Source organism: Cucurbita moschata, unplaced genomic scaffold (genome assembly GCF_002738365.1).
Source record: "Cucurbita moschata cultivar Rifu unplaced genomic scaffold, Cmos_1.0 Cmo_Scf00020, whole genome shotgun sequence".
NCBI classification, from domain to species: domain Eukaryota; kingdom Viridiplantae; phylum Streptophyta; class Magnoliopsida; order Cucurbitales; family Cucurbitaceae; genus Cucurbita; species Cucurbita moschata.
The window spans coordinates 1970952-1990590 of record NW_019268536.1 but is presented as its reverse complement, the minus strand read 5'-3'; the positions used below and the strand labels follow the sequence as shown (position 1 = coordinate 1990590).

General features: G+C 38.4%; 2 protein-coding genes across 2 annotated transcripts; both read right to left on the bottom strand.

Annotated features, from left to right (window-relative positions):
* Positions 1-435: 435 nt before the first annotated feature.
* Positions 436-5777, bottom strand: LOC111457486. Its single transcript, XM_023099703.1, has 10 exons — positions 5479-5777; positions 5281-5414; positions 4226-4422; positions 3855-4145; positions 3011-3069; positions 2880-2916; positions 2702-2773; positions 2025-2175; positions 1761-1892; positions 436-1049 (listed from the first exon to the last, which is right to left on the bottom strand). The coding sequence occupies exons 1-10, from the start codon at positions 5618-5620 to the stop codon at positions 663-665; spliced, it is 1602 nt and encodes a 533-aa protein (XP_022955471.1). The 5' UTR covers positions 5621-5777; the 3' UTR covers positions 436-662.
* Positions 5778-9569: 3792 nt separating this feature from the next.
* LOC111457487 lies at positions 9570-19511 on the bottom strand. Its single transcript, XM_023099704.1, has 7 exons — positions 18911-19511; positions 16241-16340; positions 14841-14906; positions 14137-14251; positions 11981-12063; positions 11047-11108; positions 9570-9910 (listed from the first exon to the last, which is right to left on the bottom strand). Exons 1-7 carry the CDS (start codon positions 19108-19110, stop codon positions 9802-9804), a joined length of 735 nt encoding a protein of 244 aa, XP_022955472.1. The 5' UTR covers positions 19111-19511; the 3' UTR covers positions 9570-9801.
* Positions 19512-19639: the final 128 nt, after the last annotated feature.

Genomic DNA, 19639 nt, shown 5'->3' with positions numbered 1-19639 from the left:
GGTTCATCTTATCCAAATAACTCTTTTAATTACGACCTATTTTAAAATTGTTTCAAATTATTTAATCTAAATCGTTTATATGAAGACATGTTAGCGAGAATATTCTATACAGTGATATGAGATTTCACATTGATTGTAGAGGAGTATGAAACATTCTTTAAGGGTGCGGAAGCTCTCCCTAACTTATGCATTTTAAAAATCTTGAAAGAAAATCCGAGAAGAAAAGCCCAAAAAGAACAACATCTGATAGCTGTAGGTTGGACGGTTAGAGTGAGTAATGTTTCACGAGATGATAATATGCAACTCGACCAAACAGGGAGCTGAGAGCATAATTTTGCGCTCTTAGGTACTTATCAAGATAAAATAAACTTTTGACTCAGTATAAATACAAACAACTCGTGAATGATCAATTTTTGTGTAATAACTATGTCAATTGACGCAATTTTTTCTACTGTAGATAAAAATTTATCTATACATAACATAAATCTATTGACCCAACTTAACTATGTTATTTTGTATAATTTAGCCGATGTACAAACACAAACACAAACGCATTTTGGCTCTAACTTAAAACAAACCCTGAGCTCGCTTGTGCGAGCTTCTCGGGACTCTCGGGATTACCGATCGATTCTATCCTAACCTAGCCAAGGAGATGACGAGTGTCAATGATTAGCCATCTCCAACATGTTTGGAGTTGAAGATCTGGCCGGCTGCACCGATCCAGCTGAAAGGTGGAGATTTTGGTCAGCAATGGCTCTAATAGTCCAAACCAAAACCAAACACATCATAACAACCGACACAAAAACCAGCCCTGCCCAAGCCATGTACGCATATTTCTCCAAAGGCTTGCAGTGGTGTTCCAAGATCTTGGCGAAGGCATCTTTGAGTGTTTGGCATTCCACCAGGCTCTCCATTCCTGGATACACGTTGAGGAAATCTTGTATTGAGTTTGTGTATGCCTCCACTGTTTTGTACTCGGAGTTGGACATGAATTGACCATTCTCACACCCTTCCTTGCTTTCATTTGAACATGTGAGTAGCTTTAGCACCTGAAAGAACGATAAGATCGGTGTCGATGGAAATGTCGATATCAAAGAGTACGTGACACGGGTATTGCTAAATACTCATCAAGCTGTTATTGCATGTCACTCGAAAGCTTTTCTCTTGTTGGTTGTATAACATTGCATGGCTATATGTTATACAACTACGAGATGTCTTTTGAACTCAGGAATGGGGCTCGCAGGCCCAGTGAGAAACTCTCGTTTAAACGAGGAACGAGGAATGAAATAGTGAGTAGAGAGATTTTTTCTCATTAGCTAAATGAAATTGGTGATGGGGATTATATTCCCCTTTCCATTCCCGGTAAATCTCTGCCCGCCCTGATTCCGGTAAAGAGGCTTCTCTGTTTCTATCCTCTCCCAGCTTGGCTTGTAGACATCTCTATATATAATGCTAAAAAAATATGTTAAAAGACAATAATTTTATTGTCACGAGACCTACCCAAGCCCACCGCTAGAAAATGTTGTCCTTTTTTAGATTTCCCTTTCGGGTTTCTCCTCAAAGTTTTTAAAACTCGTTTGCTAGGGAGAGGTTTCCACACCTTATTAAAGAATGATTCGTTTCCCTCTCTAATCGATGTGGGATCTCACAATCTACCCCTTTTCGAGGCCCTGCATCCTTGCTGGCACTTGCTCCCCTCTCTAACCGACGTGGGATCTCACAAAAATCATACAAATTTAAGCTTAGACCAACGTATTTACCTTCGGGATGTCTCCGATACGAATGGTATTCGCTGCGCAGTTTTGAGGTTGGTATTCATAATATGGAGGTTGTGAGAAAGGATTGCAGACCAGAGCAATGTCTGGATATGATACTGAGATTTGTGTGTTAACCTGCAAAAGCAAAAAGAAGTAAAACGGTTAAAATTGTAGGTAAGTTTATCAGTTTACCCAACTATGTTTTGTAAGCTTGTTCATGATGAATGCAGATAAAAAAAAGATCATATAGGGTAAAAAAAAAATTACCTGATTAACAAGATCATAAATCTCTGAACTTACATCAGTGAGAACTGATCTTGCAGTTAGCAGTTGCTCACATGGGAGAATAGAACTGAGGCTGTTGTTGTTGGGATTTTCTTGAAACATTTCAAGAGCCGTACACGTGTCACTCGAGAAACTGAAATCAAACAATAAAATCAATATTTATTGAGAGCGATCCTAAGGATATGATTACTAAGAAAAGTTTAAAAGAATTGAATGTTACGACTTGTACCAACAAATTGTACTTTCTTTTTCAACGGTTCAATCACTGTGAGTAAAGATAAAACATGTTGAAATATATTGGGTTTTTCCGTTCGGTATTGTCTTTTTTAGGTTTTCCCTTTCGAGATTTCTCTTAAGATTTTTAAAATGCTTTTGCTAGGGAGAGGTTTCCACACCCTTATAAACAATACTTTGTTCTCCTCTCCAATTGATGTGGGATCTCACAGGTGATCTCTTGAGAATTTTCTTAAAATGCACGTGCGTAAGAACAAAACACGTTGAAATGACATGTATTTGTATGTAGAGATAGTTTTCCCTCTTAAAACCGAAAAGTAAGTAATGTGACCACATCGCACGAGATGCAAGAGAATGTTAAAACCCGATCAAACAAAGAGAAAATTTCAAGTTCAAACCCGAGAGAGAGAGAGAGAGAGAATTACTTGTTCAAAAAAAGGTACAAGCCAAAGGAGATCCAACAGAGAACTGTGAGAAGCCAGCAGAGGACAATGAAACTGCAAGAAAAACAAAGCAAGTTGTTTTTTAAGGATGTTTTGTGTTGTGTTTTGTGAGAAGGAACATTGAGATTTGATGAGTAAATAGTTGGATAATAATGCTTACAAGTGAAATGGTCTTCGTAATCTGAGAATCCCAAATACTGCAAACAAAACAAAACAAACAAACGAAGTACATCACAAAAATTGAAATTCTTGGACAAAGTTAGCTGTCTTTAAGAAACCACACAAACTCACCAGACACAGCAATTACAGCTCCCAAGTTCAAGGACATTGTAACCATGGTCACTATGTACCTGCAAACCACACAAACATCCTCTTCAATACCCTCGTCAAGATAATATCCAAAAACTTATCAGCTCGGTCTCCTGCTATGAGATCTCACATCAGTTGGGAGGAGAATGAAACATTCTTTTTAAGAGTGTGGAAACCTATTCCTGTTAAGGGAAAGCCCGAAAGGAAAAGACCAAAGAAGACAATATCTGCTAACGGTGGGTTTGAGCTGTTACAAATGGTATCAAAGTCAAACATTGCATGGTGTGCCAGCGAGGATGTTGGGCGCCGAAGGGGGGTGGATTGTGAGATCCCACATTGGTTGGAGAGAGGAACGAAGCATTCTTTATAAAGGTGTGGAAACCTCTCCCTAGTAGACGTGTTTTAAAAACCTTGAGAGGAAGACCAGAAGGGAAAGCCTAAAGAGGACAATATTTGCTAACGGTGGACTTGAGCTGTTACAAATGGTATCAGAGTAAGACACCAGATGACATGCCAGCGAGAAGGCTAAGCTTCAAAGGAGGATGAACATGAGACAGTGTGCAAGCAAGGACGCTGGGCCCTGAAAGGGGGTGGATTGGGGAGTCTCACATCCGTTGGATAAGGGAATGAGTGCGAGCGAGAACGCTGAACCCGAAAGGAGGGTGGATGGTGAGATCCCACATCGGTTGGAGAGGAGAACGAAACATTCTTTGTGTAGAAACCTCTCTCTAGTTGAGGAGAAGCCCGAAAGGAAAAACCTAAAAAAGACAATATCTGCTAACGGTGGGCCTAGACTCACACGAACCGAACTAGTAAGTTAACGTACATTATGTTGAGGCCCTTATGGATCAAGAGCCTGTTCTTATTGGCTTGCCACTGAATAGTTGCAGCTTGAGCATCAAGTTGGTGAGAAGTAGAAATCAAAGCTCCAGAAGTTTGCTCACTTCCACTATCAGAAGTAGAAGCTTCTAAGTTAGCAATCATGTCTTTCATGGCTGAGGTTGTGTCTTGAATGGTGTCTGATGCTCCATTGGCTGTCTCTATTACAATCTTCACTATGTTCTTTGCCTCTCTATCAAATTTACTGCTTCCTCCAATCACCACTCCACAGCCCACGCTGTTAAAAACATCAACAACACAGTCATTTTCTCACTGTAAATATGTAATGAAATGTTGAGGGGGTCTAGATAGACTTACATTGCTAAAATGGTGAAGAAAGCAGCCAAAATAATGGTCCATAGGTAAAATTTGTGCCCATAATTTATCCTTCCCTTTCCCTTTCCCCTTGCCTTCCCACAGCTCTGAGTTGCAGCCAAAATTGCTCCATAGACCATTCCACACACAAGCCATGCCACTCCAATCCCATACCCTGCAGCTCCTGTGAATATTGTTGACTGAAACCAACAACAACAAGATCAAAAAGTCAACTCTGTGTCGGCCGCCTCTGTGTTTAAAAGCTTCGATATCCCAAAAACCCGATCAATCTAACTGATTCTGTAACAACCCAAGCTCACCGCTAGCAATATTGTCTGCTTTGGTTTGTTGCATATCGCCGTCAGCCTCACAGTTTTTAAAACGTGTCTCCACACCCTGATAAGAAATTATTCGTTTCTCTTTCCAATTAATGTGGGATCTCAAAATCCACCCCCTTAGGAGCCCAGTGTTCTCGCTGGCACACCACCCGGTGTCTGGCTTTGATACCATTTGTAATAGCCCAAGTCTATCGCTAGCAAATATTGTTTGCTTTGGCTGTTACTTATAGCCGTCAACCTCACGGTTTTAAAACATGTTTGCTAAGAAGAGATTTCCCTCCAACTGACATGGGGTCTCACAATCCACAAGAGCCAGCATCTTTGCTAGCACACCGCCTAATGTCTAGCTCTGATACCATTTGTAACAGTCTGACCCCATCGTTAGCAAATATTGTCTATTTTGGCCAGATACGTATCCTAGTATCGTTGTCAACCTCACGATTTTTAAAACATGTCTGCTAGTGGGAAATTTTCACACCCTTATAAGAAATGTTTCATTCTCCTCTCCAACCGGAGGGGAGTGGATTGTGAGATCCCACGTCGGTTGAAGAGGAGAACAAAACATTTCTTACAAGAGTGTGGAAACCTCTTCCTCACAAACGTGTTTTCAACGTGTCAAAGCAAACAATATCTTGCACCATTACAGATTCCAAGTTTGTACTAATTAATGAAATACAAAACCGAACAGAATCGAAGCAATGAACGGGAGAGAAAACTTACACTCCAATAGTGTTTGTTGGTGATATTATATCCACCTCTATACTTGTTGAAATGGTTCAAAGGATCATCTCTAACAGTATCATCTTCTTCCATGATTGCTTCAAACCCATCATTTCTGTGCACCAAATCTCTCCCTGCAAAACTCATCCATGAAACCCATCTCTTTCCATAACTAAAAACATCAACTTTCATCCTCACCATCATCATCATCTTGTAGCAGCAGCAGAGAGGTAGAAGACGAAATTTTCTGTCCCACAGTTTCCGGGAAAATCCATCCCCAACTCACCAACAACAAAAACAGAGCAATTCCCATCACTTCACCTCCATTTCTTGATCCCATTCTGGGTTCGCCCAAATTCACAACAAAGGAGACACAAACTGGTAAGAAATCAAATCCCTCCAAAATTTTCGCATTAATATGAACATCTTCAACCTTTTAGAACAGAAGAAAAAACAGAGGCCAATCGGAAATTGGTCTGCGAAGCTGAAACAGAGGGATTGGTTTATTTATTTATTTATTCAAAAAAAGTAGGCTTAGGCTTAGAACATTTTGATATCAACTCCATTAAAGTGGTACTCAACGAAACCATTGATGATGATGATGATGACGATGATTCTAGAGAGAGAAAGTTGGTGTTCTTCAACTTAATCCAAAATGGTTTGTGTTATGTAAAATAATCACTGATGTTTTCAAATGGGTTTTGTCTGAAAATTCATTTGACCAAAATCATTAATCTCTCTCTTTCTCTCTCTAGAAATTGCAGTCAAAGAAGTCATTCTTCCATTAAAGTAAATGAAGGGGTTGGTGATGGTGTTTCTTCCTTGCATCTTTCCATACGGTGGAAACTTTTTTTAGAATTTTTTTTAATTTTTAAAATTTTTAATTGATTAACTTTTAATTTTATTTTATATTTAATAAAATTTTAAATTTTAGATTTTTAAATGATTTTTACCTGTAATATTATTATACGTTTAATAAATTAATTAAAAATTAAAAATTTAGAGATATTATATATAATTTAAAAAGTGGATGAATTTATATATATATATATATATATTTTTTTTATCAAAGTTGATTAAATAATAATAATTATTATTATTTAAAATGAAATAAATTTAAAAATAGGACCAAAATGATTTTTTAAATATTTAAATATTTTTCTTGAATTTTCAACGAAATTAAAGCAGCAAATTTGGAGAAAAAGTCAAAAACTCTGAATTTCTAGACATCTATCTTTCTATGAAGTCTTAAATGGATGGCAACAAAAAAATGCTTCCCTTTTTACATTACTTAAATTATTGTCAAAATTAGGAATAATATAAAAAATTAAATTAAATACTCGAGAAACGACTACGTAAATAATTAGATTGATTACGTTTTTACCCAGGATTCGAAATCTGGGTTCGGTACTTGATGATTCCGACATTCTCCTACGTCCTTTGTGACATAGAACACGAATTATTTGTTTATTTAAAAAGAAAAAAAAATATATATGAAAGTATGTAACTTCATCATATGGGTCACTTTCGTTTGGGAAGAAATGTCACTGTACCTTACAATGATGCCATAAAGATAATTTTAAAACAGGTGACACCCGAGTAAAGTAAAGATATATTAATGAATTGATACCACATACACTACCTAGGAACTTCATAGTTAAGCGTGTTTTATTTGAAACAATTCTATGTTGGGTGATTTCCTAGGAATTTTTTCAGGATGCATGTGAGTAAGGACAAAATATGTTGAAATGACTCGTGTTGGTTTCAGGGGATAATCTTCTCTCTTAAAAAGCAAGAAATAGGTAACATGACAATGTCGTATGAAATGTCGAGAGATCCATTTGAAGCGGGTTCTTCGGTGTGGAATATGGGTTTGCTTGAACATTCTTCGATGTGTGTGAAAAGGTTGAAATATTTTAGGGTTTAGGGTTCGAGATTGCTTAATAATGTTACCAAGAGAGTGGACCAAAAATAAAAAAATAAAATAGTGGAAAAATTCAAAAGAAATAAAGAAAGAAACGTTTAAAATAAATGTCATAAATATCTCTATCAATATAATATAAATTAGTATTATAAAAAAAAAAACCCTTAAATAATACGTTTTTCTTAACTACAAAAACTAAGATTAAATTAATAAAATTATTGCAAGTTGTGTCATAAATACCTTTTCAAAGGTTTAAAATATTAAAAAAAATTAATTTATTTTATTTTATTTTATAGAAACTTTTATCAAAAATATTTTTGAATTATTAAAAGTATTTCAAAAGTTTCCCTAATTAAACATTTTTAAGAAAAGAATGCCTTAAACGTCTCACATCAATAAAAATAATTGTTAAGCAATCTCGAATGATCATGATCATGATCAAGGAATACTATGCTCAAAGTGGACAATATCATACCATTGTGGAGAGTCTATAATATCATACCATTGTGGAGAGTCTGTATAATAAGTGAGACCGAGTTACATACCTACCTCTATAATAATTAATTAAAAATTAAATAGGAAGACTAAGTAATAACTTCATGTATTTGGAAAAGTAAGCCAAATAGTACTAATTACTTAAATGCGATCATACACAAAGTCTTAGAAGTAGAAAGTTTACTTTATTCAAAAAATATATATTAAAATGTACTTTACCTTAGTTTACAACGTCTCTAATCATCTTACAAAATCTTCGAGTCCTACCCGATTTTGGGTGATTTCTATGCATTAACAATAATAATAACAATAATACCAATTATAAAATATTTAATGAATTTTTACTCAAAATTATTTATGAAGCAATTAAAATAAAAGAGGTTATTTGTAATATAATAATAAATCCAAATTCTTTATTAATTTTGAAATTTGAGTAGCATCACATCGTCCACGGAAATCCGAAACAAAATAAAAAAATCAAATCGAATTATAGAATCTCCCCCTCTGGCGGGGCTTCAGTTCAATACGTAGGCGACGAAGGAAACAAGCGACGCACCGATAAGCGATCCAAGGGCGGGAAGAGCGGCGGAGGCGGCGCTGCTCGGCCCAGGAGCGGCAGCGGGAGAGTGAGACTCATCGGAGGCCACGACTGCAGTGACTGCAGCGGCGGCGAAGAGGGCAGCGCAGGCAATGTTCTTCATTTCCACGGCGGATGCGGATGCGGATGAATTAGGGTTTCTACGGCGGGAAACTCACTTCTGATTGAGAGGAGAGTGATGGAACCGAAGAAGCCTTAGATTGTTGTTTGCTGATTGCCTGAGGAAGAATGAAGCAGATCGGTGGTACTTATATGTGAACCAACATCCTAATTTCGGATTTTTCTTTTTTTTTTCTTTTTTTCTTTTTTCTTTTTTGTGGTTAAAAATTAATTCTTCATTCTCATGCTAATAATAGATATACCCTATTAATTCTCATCCAAACAATAAAAATAATATATATATATATTTTTAATAAAATAAATTTTTTAGGTAAATGATTCAAATCTTAAATCATATATATCTTAACCACTTAAAGTTATAATTTATTAGCATCTCATTTGACTGAAACTTTCGATGATATTTTATGGATTTCCTTACAAGGGACTGTCTCGTTTTCGAGTAACGCATGACTTTGCTCTAACATTCATGAATAAAGATGTTCATTTACTCAGTGGAGACCCGTCTTGAACAGTATGGAAATCTCCGTTTAAACGGAGACTGGAGAAGTGAGTTGAGTGAGATTTTTACTTGTTAGATAGACGAGGCCAAGGACGGAGATGGTATTCTCCTCAACCCTAATTATACACATAAAAAAAATAAAATATAAAAAATATATATTTCTATTATAAATATAATAAATAAGTTATATATATATATATATAATTGAGCCATCATTTTATTTCCAACCCAAATTTTGAGAAATTGAAAATCAAAACAATAAACTTTGGAGTTAATTATAAACATTATTATATGTATATAACAGATACTAGGATTATAATATTTAAATTAAAATTATATTTAAAAAATTGTATAAACGACTGTTATAATATTTAATTAAAAAGATATATCTTCAAATTTGGAAGAATTAATTTTAAAAAAATAAAAAAATAATGAAAAAATAAATGAATTCTCGTACAAATAAATGGAAAAATTCACAAAAACGGGAAATGAAAGAGGAAGTGGAGACCCAAATGGGGAAAGTTTCTCGATCCCTGCCCGTCCTGTAGACATCTTTATTCATGAATAAACAAAACGCCTTCCTATCGTGATAAAGTATAAGTAAACTTCGACACGAAGCAAGGCAGCGAAAGCGAAAGGAGGGAAAGACGACATACAAATAATCAACCATTGTTTATTACTTTCCATTTCCCAGACCATTAGAAAGAAAAAACATTCCTAATTATTACACAGCATCTAAGTTACAATCTACGCTAATGTATGAATCCATATATGCTAAAGCAACAACAAAAAAAATTTGATGATATGCAGAAAATTCTGAAGGAGGAAGTGATTTGAAAGGGAGGATCTGTAGCTGCTGAACCAGTTTTTGTTGAACATCTTTCATCATTGCATGGAATGAGCGGTCGGTGGAAGGATCGTGTTCGCTAACTCGTCGTTCACCTTCACCGGAAGAGGCGGCATCTGCTTCAATACATCCGGCATTTCGTTTAAGCTGCAACCATGAAGATTGAAGGTAAGTTCAAGAGCAATTTTTTTCTGGAAAATTCTGCTTCAATCAAAGGGTTGATCTTACCAAGAGCTAGAGGAATTAGTAACGGGACGATTCGAGCAAGCTATGCCACGAAACTAATTTATGAAAACAAGAAACCAAATTGATTGGTCTTAATCGCTAAAGCCGACCTTTTACTCACGAATTACAACGTGTGAGATACCACATTGGTTGGAGAGGGGAATGAAGGATTCTTTATAAGGATGTGAAAATCTTTCTCTAGCAGATGCGTTTTAAAAACTTTGAGGGAAATCTCGAAAGGGAAAGCTCAAAGTGGATAGCGGTGGGCTTGAGCCATTTGAATGGTATCAGAGCTAGATACCAAGCGATGTGTCAGCGAGGAGGCTGAGCTCTGAAAGGGGGTGGACATGAGGAGGTGTGCCAACAAAGACGCTGGGTTCCGAAAGAGGGTGGATTGGGGGGTCCCACGTCGATTGGAAAAGGGAACGAGTGCCAGCGTGGACAATGGACCCCGAATGGGGTGAATTGTGAGATCCCGCGTCGGTTGGAGAGGGGAATGGAGTATCCTTTCTAAGGGTGTGGAAACCCCTCCCTCGTAGATGCGTTTTAAAAACCTTGAGGGGAAACCCGAAAGAGAAAACTAAAAGAGGACAATATCTGCTAGCAGTGGACTTGGATCGTTCATTGGTATCAAAGCCAAACACTTGACAATGTGCTAGCAAGGAGAATGAGCCCTGAAAGGGGTGGACACGAGGCGGTATGCCAGCAAGAATGCTGGCCCCAAAGGGGGGTGGACATGAGGCGGTGTGCCAGCAAGGACGCTGGCCCCAAGTCCCACATCGATTGGAGAAGGGAACGAGTGCCAGCGAGGACGCTGAGCCCTGAAGGGAAGTGGATTGTGAGATTCCACATCGGTTGGGAAGGAAAACGAAACATTCTTTATAAGGGTATGAAAACAACTCACTAGCAAACGCATTTTAAAAAACCTTGAAGAGAAGTCTGAAAGGGAAAGCCGAAAGAGAACAATATTTGCTAGCGATGAGTTTAGACCATTACAGCAAGAATGTTCAAGAAGGGGAGCATTACTCTAACGACGGGAGGAATGAAATGTTACTTACTCGCTCATTATTTTGAGGATGTTATCCCGCGTTTGGCAGAAGAGACCGATATTATCTTGTATCTACATAAAACAAAACATTATTAGTTCAAACATTATACTATGTTGTCTAATCCTATAAAAAAAACATTATGGCGTCTGGCAACAATTCATACAAAAATCAGAACATCAACATTCCCATTATCAAATGATCAAATATTTCCAGCTATAGCCACATTCCATGTTTCAGTTTTAGAAAGAACATGCTGGAATGGACAGCTATATATGTTCATATTACAAATATATGCATAGAACCAGTCAAATGAAAGGCTTGGTAAAGGCCATTAATTGATTTTTAAAAATAAAAAGGCAAGAACTTCTACAGAAGAAGAGAATCAGTGCTCACAGATTCAAACAAATATCCACAGCCCCCCCAGGGGAACACGGGATGTGAGAAGTTTCTCGGGACTTGTAGAAGCGACCTTAAATTTCTACTTACCTAGAGTCGTTACAAATGGTATCAGAGTCCTACACCGGACGATGTGCCAACGAAGAGGATGTGCTCCGAAGGGGGATGGACACGAGGCGGTGTGCCAACAAAGATGCTGAGCCCTAAAGGAGGGTGGATTGGGGAGTCCCACACCAATTGGAGAAGAGAACGAGTGCCAACAAAGACATTAGATCCGAAGGAGGGTGGATTGTGAGATCTCACATCGGTTCGAGAGGAAAACGAAACATTCTTTATAAAAATGTGAAAACCTCTCCCTAGTAGATGCGTTTTAAAAACTTTGAGGAGAAGCCCAAAGAGGACAATATCTACTAGCGGTATCACAATTATTAGACGACGCGAAAAAATGAAAAAAGAAGTCTCCATTGTAATTCGGACTCATAACCAACAGTGAGTGCAAATGGTTATAAAAATGCTAAAACAATATCCAGACAGCCAAGTTGTTTACCTGAAAAGATGCAAGGTTAGAAGAAATTTGATTCATGGCATGTGCATTCTGTTCAAGAAGATCTCCAGTTGTACCACCAATAGCTGAAACCATCACAATAATCAAATGCAAATGTTATGCACAATATACATTAAGTGGCCAAGGAACGAAAAAACATGTTCCTCTTTCGAACACGCCTTCAAAAAAAAAAAAAAAAAAGTCATAAAGAAGTTTTTTCATAGTAGGGTTTTTGCATTCTTGAGAGGGTGGTACGTTAAGGCTATATCCAATAGATTCTTTAATGTGAGATGTCATCCGAACATATTAAGAATCTTTGTCTAGAGATTTTGAGCGTATGTGCATTGCATGAATACTTGGCTTTGTGATTCGTATGTGCATTGCATCACCTTTTTAGGCTAATGTCCTTTCCATGTTGTTTTTGGTAACGTGGGATTTATTGCTTCTACTGTTTCCTCCATGTTCATCATCAAGGATTTTGTAGAAAAGACCCCATCAGTGCTGAGGAGGCTAGTCAGTGAGTCTGATTTGTTTCACAATACCATATGGGCAAGGTCAAGGCTTAATTCGACCCATTCTATTGCTTCATTATCCTTTAAATTCCTACCGAACTTGAGGTCCCATAATTTGTTGAGAAGATTCCACGTTTCTTTGATCGTGGCTTTTTTATTATGAGAGAGTCTGTACAAAAGTGGATACCTCAGGGCTAGCATGGTGTTTTCAAACCATGGGTCGGTCCGGAATTATGTGCTTTCTCCATCACCCACCCTATGGCAAGTTCGATTGGTAATGAGGGTTTGATGTTTCTTTATGTACTTCCAGGGTCCTTTTGTAGAAGATGGAGGGGTTGATTTTTGTTTGATGTAGGAGTATATTTAGCCTTCGTAAGATTTCTCCACAAGGCCTTTTCTTCGTGATGATATCTCCATATCCATTTGGCAAGAAGAGTTTTGTTCTTCTTCTTTATCGAGAGAAGACCAAGGCCTCCCTTTTCTATTGGGAGGTTTATAATATTCCATCGGTCAAGGTGCGGGTCATCTTTCCACAAGTAGTTTCTGAATAATCTTTCTATATCTACGGCCACTTTTTGAGGCATTTCAAATAGAGACATGTAGTAAGTGAGGAGGTTGGATAATGTGGCTTGTATTAGGGTGAGTCATCCGCCTTTTGAAGTATAACATGATGATCATGTCGACAACGGTGTTAAGGCAGCTATTAAGCAAAATCCAAGAACGAACGTTGATTCTTTTTGGACTTTTTTACTTTCACAAGTAAAAGAACAAATTGTTTGACAATGGAGACAAAATAACCCGTTTGCTAGAGAGAGATTTGACAGAAAATACACCCCAAGCCTCCAAACACTCCATCTCCTTGAACCTTCAAAATTTCCCACTAGAGTCGGGGTAACACTGCCAGTCGTCGGTTGAAATCATTCGTCTCCTTATCTTTTAAAAGCCTTCTAAAAATAATTTTCCGAGCAAGACTGAGAAGAACCCGAAAACTTAAAATTGGATCATCGGGAAATGAAGAAATACCGAATAATCGAGGGAAACTAGCATCACCACGCCAAAGATCATGCCAAAACAGAATACTTGAATCATTCCCCATCTACACCTTTGAAATACTTCTCCGGGGCTCCGAAGCCTACAGATAGATCTTCCGATCCTAGTAATCTCATTCATATATCTTCTTTTGTTCTTTTTACCATAGATAAACTGAAATTTTGTGGATGAGATACATGTCCTAATCCTACTTCTCCAACAGGAACCGAAGTCACAGCTCAAGCCCACCACTAGCAGATATTGTCCTCTTTAGGTTTTCCCTTTCGGACTTTCCCTCAAGGTTTTTAAAACACGTATGCTAGGGAGAGGCTTCCACACCCTTATAAAGGGTGTTTCGTTCTCTTCCCCAACCGATGTGGGATCTCACAGAAACACAATCACACTTCGTGATGAGTTAGTTAAGCTATACAGGAGAACAAGCATGGCAGTTGAATAACTATTCTAGGATTTACCAACTGCAAGTCTATTCTTTTCTTTTAAGAAAATTACCTAATGCATATTAACGACAGATCATGAAATTTGCTACCCGATCTTTCGATAAGATAACGAAAAGTGGGAGCTGCACGTAGTAGTGAAGGAAGAGTAAAGAAACAAAACCTTTAAATGAAACGCCATCATCATTGTCCATAGGAATCATAGGCATTCCATAAGGAGGCACATTAGGCCTTGCTGCAACCTGTGCTGACTTCATTGAAGGGTCCGATACTCTTTCCTACAACAAATTAAATATCATTCCCCATCTCTATGAGCATGCTGGAAGAAATGGCTAACTTAAGTGGGTGCTAATGAAATGGACTAGTTCCTCATGCAGTTGGTGGCAGTCGTTGGATTACATCACGTATCCTGGCCCTTCGAGGCACAGATATAGCGATGTTTCATTCACTAAAAACCCAACACCGAAACACGAACACAACGAGGATGCTTTAATGGAAAAATAAGATGTTATGTATGTGCATGGCTAGAAACAAAGTGATATATGAAAAGAAAGAAAATGTTCAAGGAAACGAACTCCCGTAGGGAGTGAAAAGAAGAAACGACCAAACCAAAAAGGCGAGGGATTCCCCGAAAGTACAAGAAACGAAATAAAGCAATGAAGAACAATTGTAAGGGTAGGGGAAGAATCATTGACCTTCAAGATGGTAATCGGTGTCTTAGACAACATTTATTAGGTACTTTAACAAGTTTAACTAATGCATATGCTGCACGTAACAAACGAACAATAAACTAATAAAAAGAAAGCGAAAAAGTGAACCAAAGAGACAGAGAGAGCACAAATAATGCACCAATAATTTACAAGATACCTTTTTATCTTTATTTTTTCTTGATAAATTGTGTTCTTCCTTCCTTCTCTTGCTATTTTCCTTTTTCTGACCAAAATAAGTAAAACAGAAACAGTGAGAGTATAAATAAAATTGAACCTGAAAATGATGATATAGAAGTTTAAAGATGTCCGTAGATGATGATAGAGTGCGTTAATGTAACAGTCCAAGCTTAAAACGCGCTGCTAAGGAGAGGTTTCCACACCCTTATAAAGGGTGTTTAGTTCTGCTCCCCAACCAACGTGGGATCTCACAATCCACCCCCCTTAAGGGCCTAGCGTCCTCGCTGGTACTCGTACCTTTCTCCAATCGATGTGGGATCTCCATCGGGGCCCAGCGTCCTTACTGGCACACTGCCCTCGTGTCTACTCCCCTTCAAGGAACAGCCTCCTCATTGGCATATCGCCTGGTGTCTGGCTCTGATACCATTTGTAACGGCCCAAGCCCACCGCTAGCAGATATTGTCCTCTTTGGGCTTTCCCTCAAGGTTTTTAAAACACATCTGCTAGGGAGAGGTTTCCACGCCCTTATAAAGAGTGTTTCGTTCTCCTCCCCAACCAATGTGGGATCTCACAATCCACCCCCTTCAGGGCCCAGCATCCTCGTTGGCACACGTACCTTTCTCCAATTGATGTGGGACCCCCACCAAATCCACCCCTTTCGGGGGCCAGCATCCTTACTGGCACACTGCCTCGTGTCTATCCCCCTTCAGGGAATAGCCTCCTCATTGGCATATCGCCCGGAGTCTGCCTCTGATACCATTTGTAACGGCCCAAGCCCACCCCTAACAAATATTGTCCTCTATGGGCTTTCCCTTTCAAGCTTTCCCTCAAGGTTTTTAAAACGCATCTGCTAGAGAGAGGTTTCCACACCCTTATAAAGTGTGTTTCGTTCTCCTCCCCTACCAATGTTGGATCTCACATTAGATATCATATTCAAATAGACCGACCACAAGGAACCATATAAAAAAAAAGTTGATTAAAAAAAATCTAGCTTCGATTGGTAAACAACTTGCAAGTATCAGGTACAAATTATTCTTTTCTTTTGGGTTCAAAAAAAAAAAAAAGAGAGAAACATGATTATAAAATCGTTATTACCTTTTTTAATCCATAATTGTCAGAATGGGGATAATCATGAGGATGCATTAACATTCAGATCATTCAAAGACATACAATAAGAATACATATATGTATTTAAACCTACTTTGTTCAGCAAAACCTATTGGAAACAAGAACTTCATGGAGCTTCAAGCAAAGATGCATCCAAGGAGAAAATCGTACCAATTACCGTGCTAATGGTATGCATGATTGCAAGTGAAGTAACAGAAATCTTGTAAATAATTTATATGTTGATAAAGGCAAGAACTGAGAAAAAGAACCGACATTCATCCATCTGCAACGCAAAGCAACATCTCGTACGGTCTTATTTGGTAGCTGCATTGCAATCTTTGCATACCTAATAACACTAGACTCTGCAGCATATCTGTGTCATATAAACCAAACCAAGATAATTTACTAAAACAAGTGGAACACCTAGAATACTCTTTTAAAAAAATTAGTAAGGTGAAAGGGAATAGGACAATAATAATAATAAAACTATGTACGGCAGTTCAAGTACGACGTTATGTCCCCTTAAAGAAACATTAGAACACGAAGAAGAAAGGAAGATGGAAAAACAAAAGGAAAGAAGAAGCCTCCAAGATAGAGTTTTAGCCAAGATGCGGCTTCATCTTCGAAGTCTGGTGTCTAAAACGTTTTCCTGCAGTTACAAGTTCATTTGCTTAGAACGTCTAACCATTCTGACAATCTAGACAATAACTTGAGAACGGCTTTTAACAATCGAAAAACGTCTGAGGGGTATGATAAAAAAACATCCTCTAAGTCATACAACGATTCATAAGAAGGGCTTTTAACATTACAAGTTCAAATAGAGCCTTAGACGTAAAATTTCGTATACGTTCATTAGAGCTCATTCTGCCAGTTTTCTCTACAAGTTTTTTTTTTTTTTTTAAATATTTGTGTGTTTGATTGAGCTAGCTTACATGCACCATGATTACTGTCGCCGGACAACCATCTAACTCTACTGCATTCGTAAGATATTAAACTAGGTTGGTCGTCACCATAGCTTGAACTCATTCCCTCTAAACCCTTTATTATATTCATGGCCTATCTAAACCACGAGGTCAAGTTCAAGTTCCTAATTAACTGATATTCAAGGTGATTAGGAGCCATATTCCAATATTTCATTAAGAAGCAGCCATTCATCAAATTTCCTGTCCTATAAGTTTCTTCTCAAGTCAACATTCTGATCTAAGCACATAGAATCCTACATCACTGTCACTGATCTATCTTTAGAGCAATCTACTGCACAAAGACTTGGGTAAATGACACGAAAAAGGAGTGTTTAGCACCGATGAATCTTCCCGAACTTTGAACTTGCTTCCTTTCGCAATAACCAACGCTTAGAACATCTTCCATATGCTTGCATTTGGCAGTGAATGAGTAAGTTTGTTTCCTTTTGGATGAGAGAATTAGTAAGGCCTTTGAAATGTTGACATGGATATCTTTTAACTTCCAAACCAATCACATTGTGACACGTTTAAGAAAAAAGAGTAAAAGGTATCGTTTCTGCACTCATCAACGCTTTACAATCGTATGTCAAATAAAGCTCTTTATGTTAAGCATCCAAGCCTTGTCCTACATATATGGATTCCTTATTCCAATAATTTAGAACTTAGTTTTAAATCCTACACCTTTGGCCCTCGCATTAAGAACAAAGACCTTCCCTCAACAAGAACTTGAACATCTTTGTAACGGCCCAAACCCACCGCTAGCAGATATTGTCCTCTTTGGGTTTTCCCTTTCGGACTTTCCTTCAAGGTTTTTAAAACGCGCCTGCTAGGGAGAGGTTTCCACACCCTTACAAAGGGCGTTTCGTTCTCCTCCCCAAACGATGTGGGGATCTCACAATCCACCCTCCTTCAGAGCCTAGCGTCCTCGCTAGCACTCATTCCCTTCTCCAATCAATGTGGGACCCCCACCAAATCCACCCCCCTTCGGGGCCCAACGTCCTTACTGGCACACCGTCTTGTGTCTACCCCCTTCGGAGAACAGCCTCCTCATTGGCACATCGCCCGGTGTCTGGCTCCGATACCATTTGTAACAGCTCAAGCACACCGCTAGCAAATATTGTCCTCTTTAGGCTTTCCCTCAAGGTTTTTTAAAACGTGCCTGCTAGGGAGAGGTTTCCACACCCTTATAAAGGGCGTTTCGTTCTCCTCCCCAACCGATGTGGGATCTCACGATCCACCCATCTTCAAGGCCCAACATCCTTGCCAGCACTCGTTCCTTTCTCCAATCAATGTGGGACCCCCACCAAATCCACCCCCCTTTGAGGCCCAACGTCCTTACTGGCACACTGCCTTGTGTCTACCAGCCTCCTCATTAGCACATCGCCCAGTGTCTGGCTCTGATACCATTTGTAACGGCTCAAGCACACCACTAGCAAATATTGTCCTCTTTGGGCTTTTCCTCAAGGTTTTTAAAACGCACCGGCTAGGGAGAGGTTTCCACACCCTTATAAAGGGCGTTTCGTTCTCCTCCCCAACTGATGTGGGATCTCACAATCTTTGTGCAGTTGAAAATGTTGATAAAAGCAACAGACAGAACTACTATCAAATGCCATGTGGTGAGATCCAGATAACAGGGAGCTGCTATTAGTTCAGAGTTCATACTTCAAACGAGCAAATTCCACATAAATTCACAAATGTTTAACTACCAATAAGCCCATTCGAAACAAACTACATTAACATATATATTCCCAAAACTCAATAAAAATCAGTTCAGTCCATAGACGTAGCCAGTATGCCAAGGGAAAAACGAGTACAAATTGTTCCTCAAGTCCGAACCACAAATCAATAAGGGCCTTATTAAACACAACTCCGAGGAACCAATCTCGTAATCTAACCATTTAACAATGAAAAAGAGCTTGAACTTAAAAGGAAAAAATCAGTAAAAGCAAGAAGCTCAAAACAAGGGGGGGAAAGTACTCACTTCTTAAGCCCTTCTTCCAGTGTGACCTGCTCATCAGATGTCCAATCCGTCGAGATACCTGGGTTGTGCTTCATAGCAATAGCCGAGCTCGAATTATCCGCCACCGGCACAGGAGTCGAATTACCATTGCTGGGGTTCCCTCCATCAAAGGAAGACGATGGTTGGCCCGCTTCGTGATGGTTCCCAGATGGGTTAGCCATCAAAACACCCAACAATTTCGAAACCTTTTCCAATCCCAAATCCCAAATCCAAATCCAACCAAAACCCACCTCCTAAAACCACATAATTGAACGTTGGCTCCCGCCAATTCAGATTCCTTCAACCAAAATCAATGAACCCAGAAGAAAGAAGCCCAAAAAACAAACATAAAAAAAACAAACAGTAACCAAAATTGAAGATAGATGAAGCAATCAATGAAGAAACAAAAAACAAAAAGAAGGGAAACAAATGTGAAAGATTTGTAGGGAATAAGACTGAAGGGAGCTCAAGTAAGCTAAACAAAACTAAAGGATGTTGAAGAGAAGAGAGAGCAATTCGAGAGAGGGTTTGGAGGTTTGACGTCGGAAGGTGTCAACATATTCGTAAGCTAACGTTACATCTTTTTTAACTTCCTTTTTCTTCTTTATTTCTTCTTTCTTCCTTTTTTCTCTGTCTTTTTCTTCTTTTTTTTATTTTTTTAATTTCAACTTCTAAAATTAATTTACAACCATTTTTAAATATTTTAAAAAG

Coding starts and splice junctions, on each gene's coding strand:
- LOC111457486 (XM_023099703.1), bottom strand. CDS start 5,620: ATGGGATCAAGAAATGGAGGTGAAGTGATGGGAATTGCTCTGTTTTTG. Junction 5,415..5,478: donor GCTACAAGATGATGATGATG/GTGAGGATGAAA, acceptor TGAGTTTTGCAG/GGAGAGATTTGGTGCACAGA. Junction 2,176..2,701: donor TTGTACCTTTTTTTGAACAA/GTAATTCTCTCT, acceptor GTTTGATTTCAG/TTTCTCGAGTGACACGTGTA.
- LOC111457487 (XM_023099704.1), bottom strand. CDS start 19,110: ATGGCTAACCCATCTGGGAACCATCACGAAGCGGGCCAACCATCGTCT. Junction 16,341..18,910: donor CTGGAAGAAGGGCTTAAGAA/GTGAGTACTTTC, acceptor TATATGACACAG/ATATGCTGCAGAGTCTAGTG. Junction 12,064..14,136: donor TGATGGCGTTTCATTTAAAG/GTTTTGTTTCTT, acceptor TGATGGTTTCAG/CTATTGGTGGTACAACTGGA.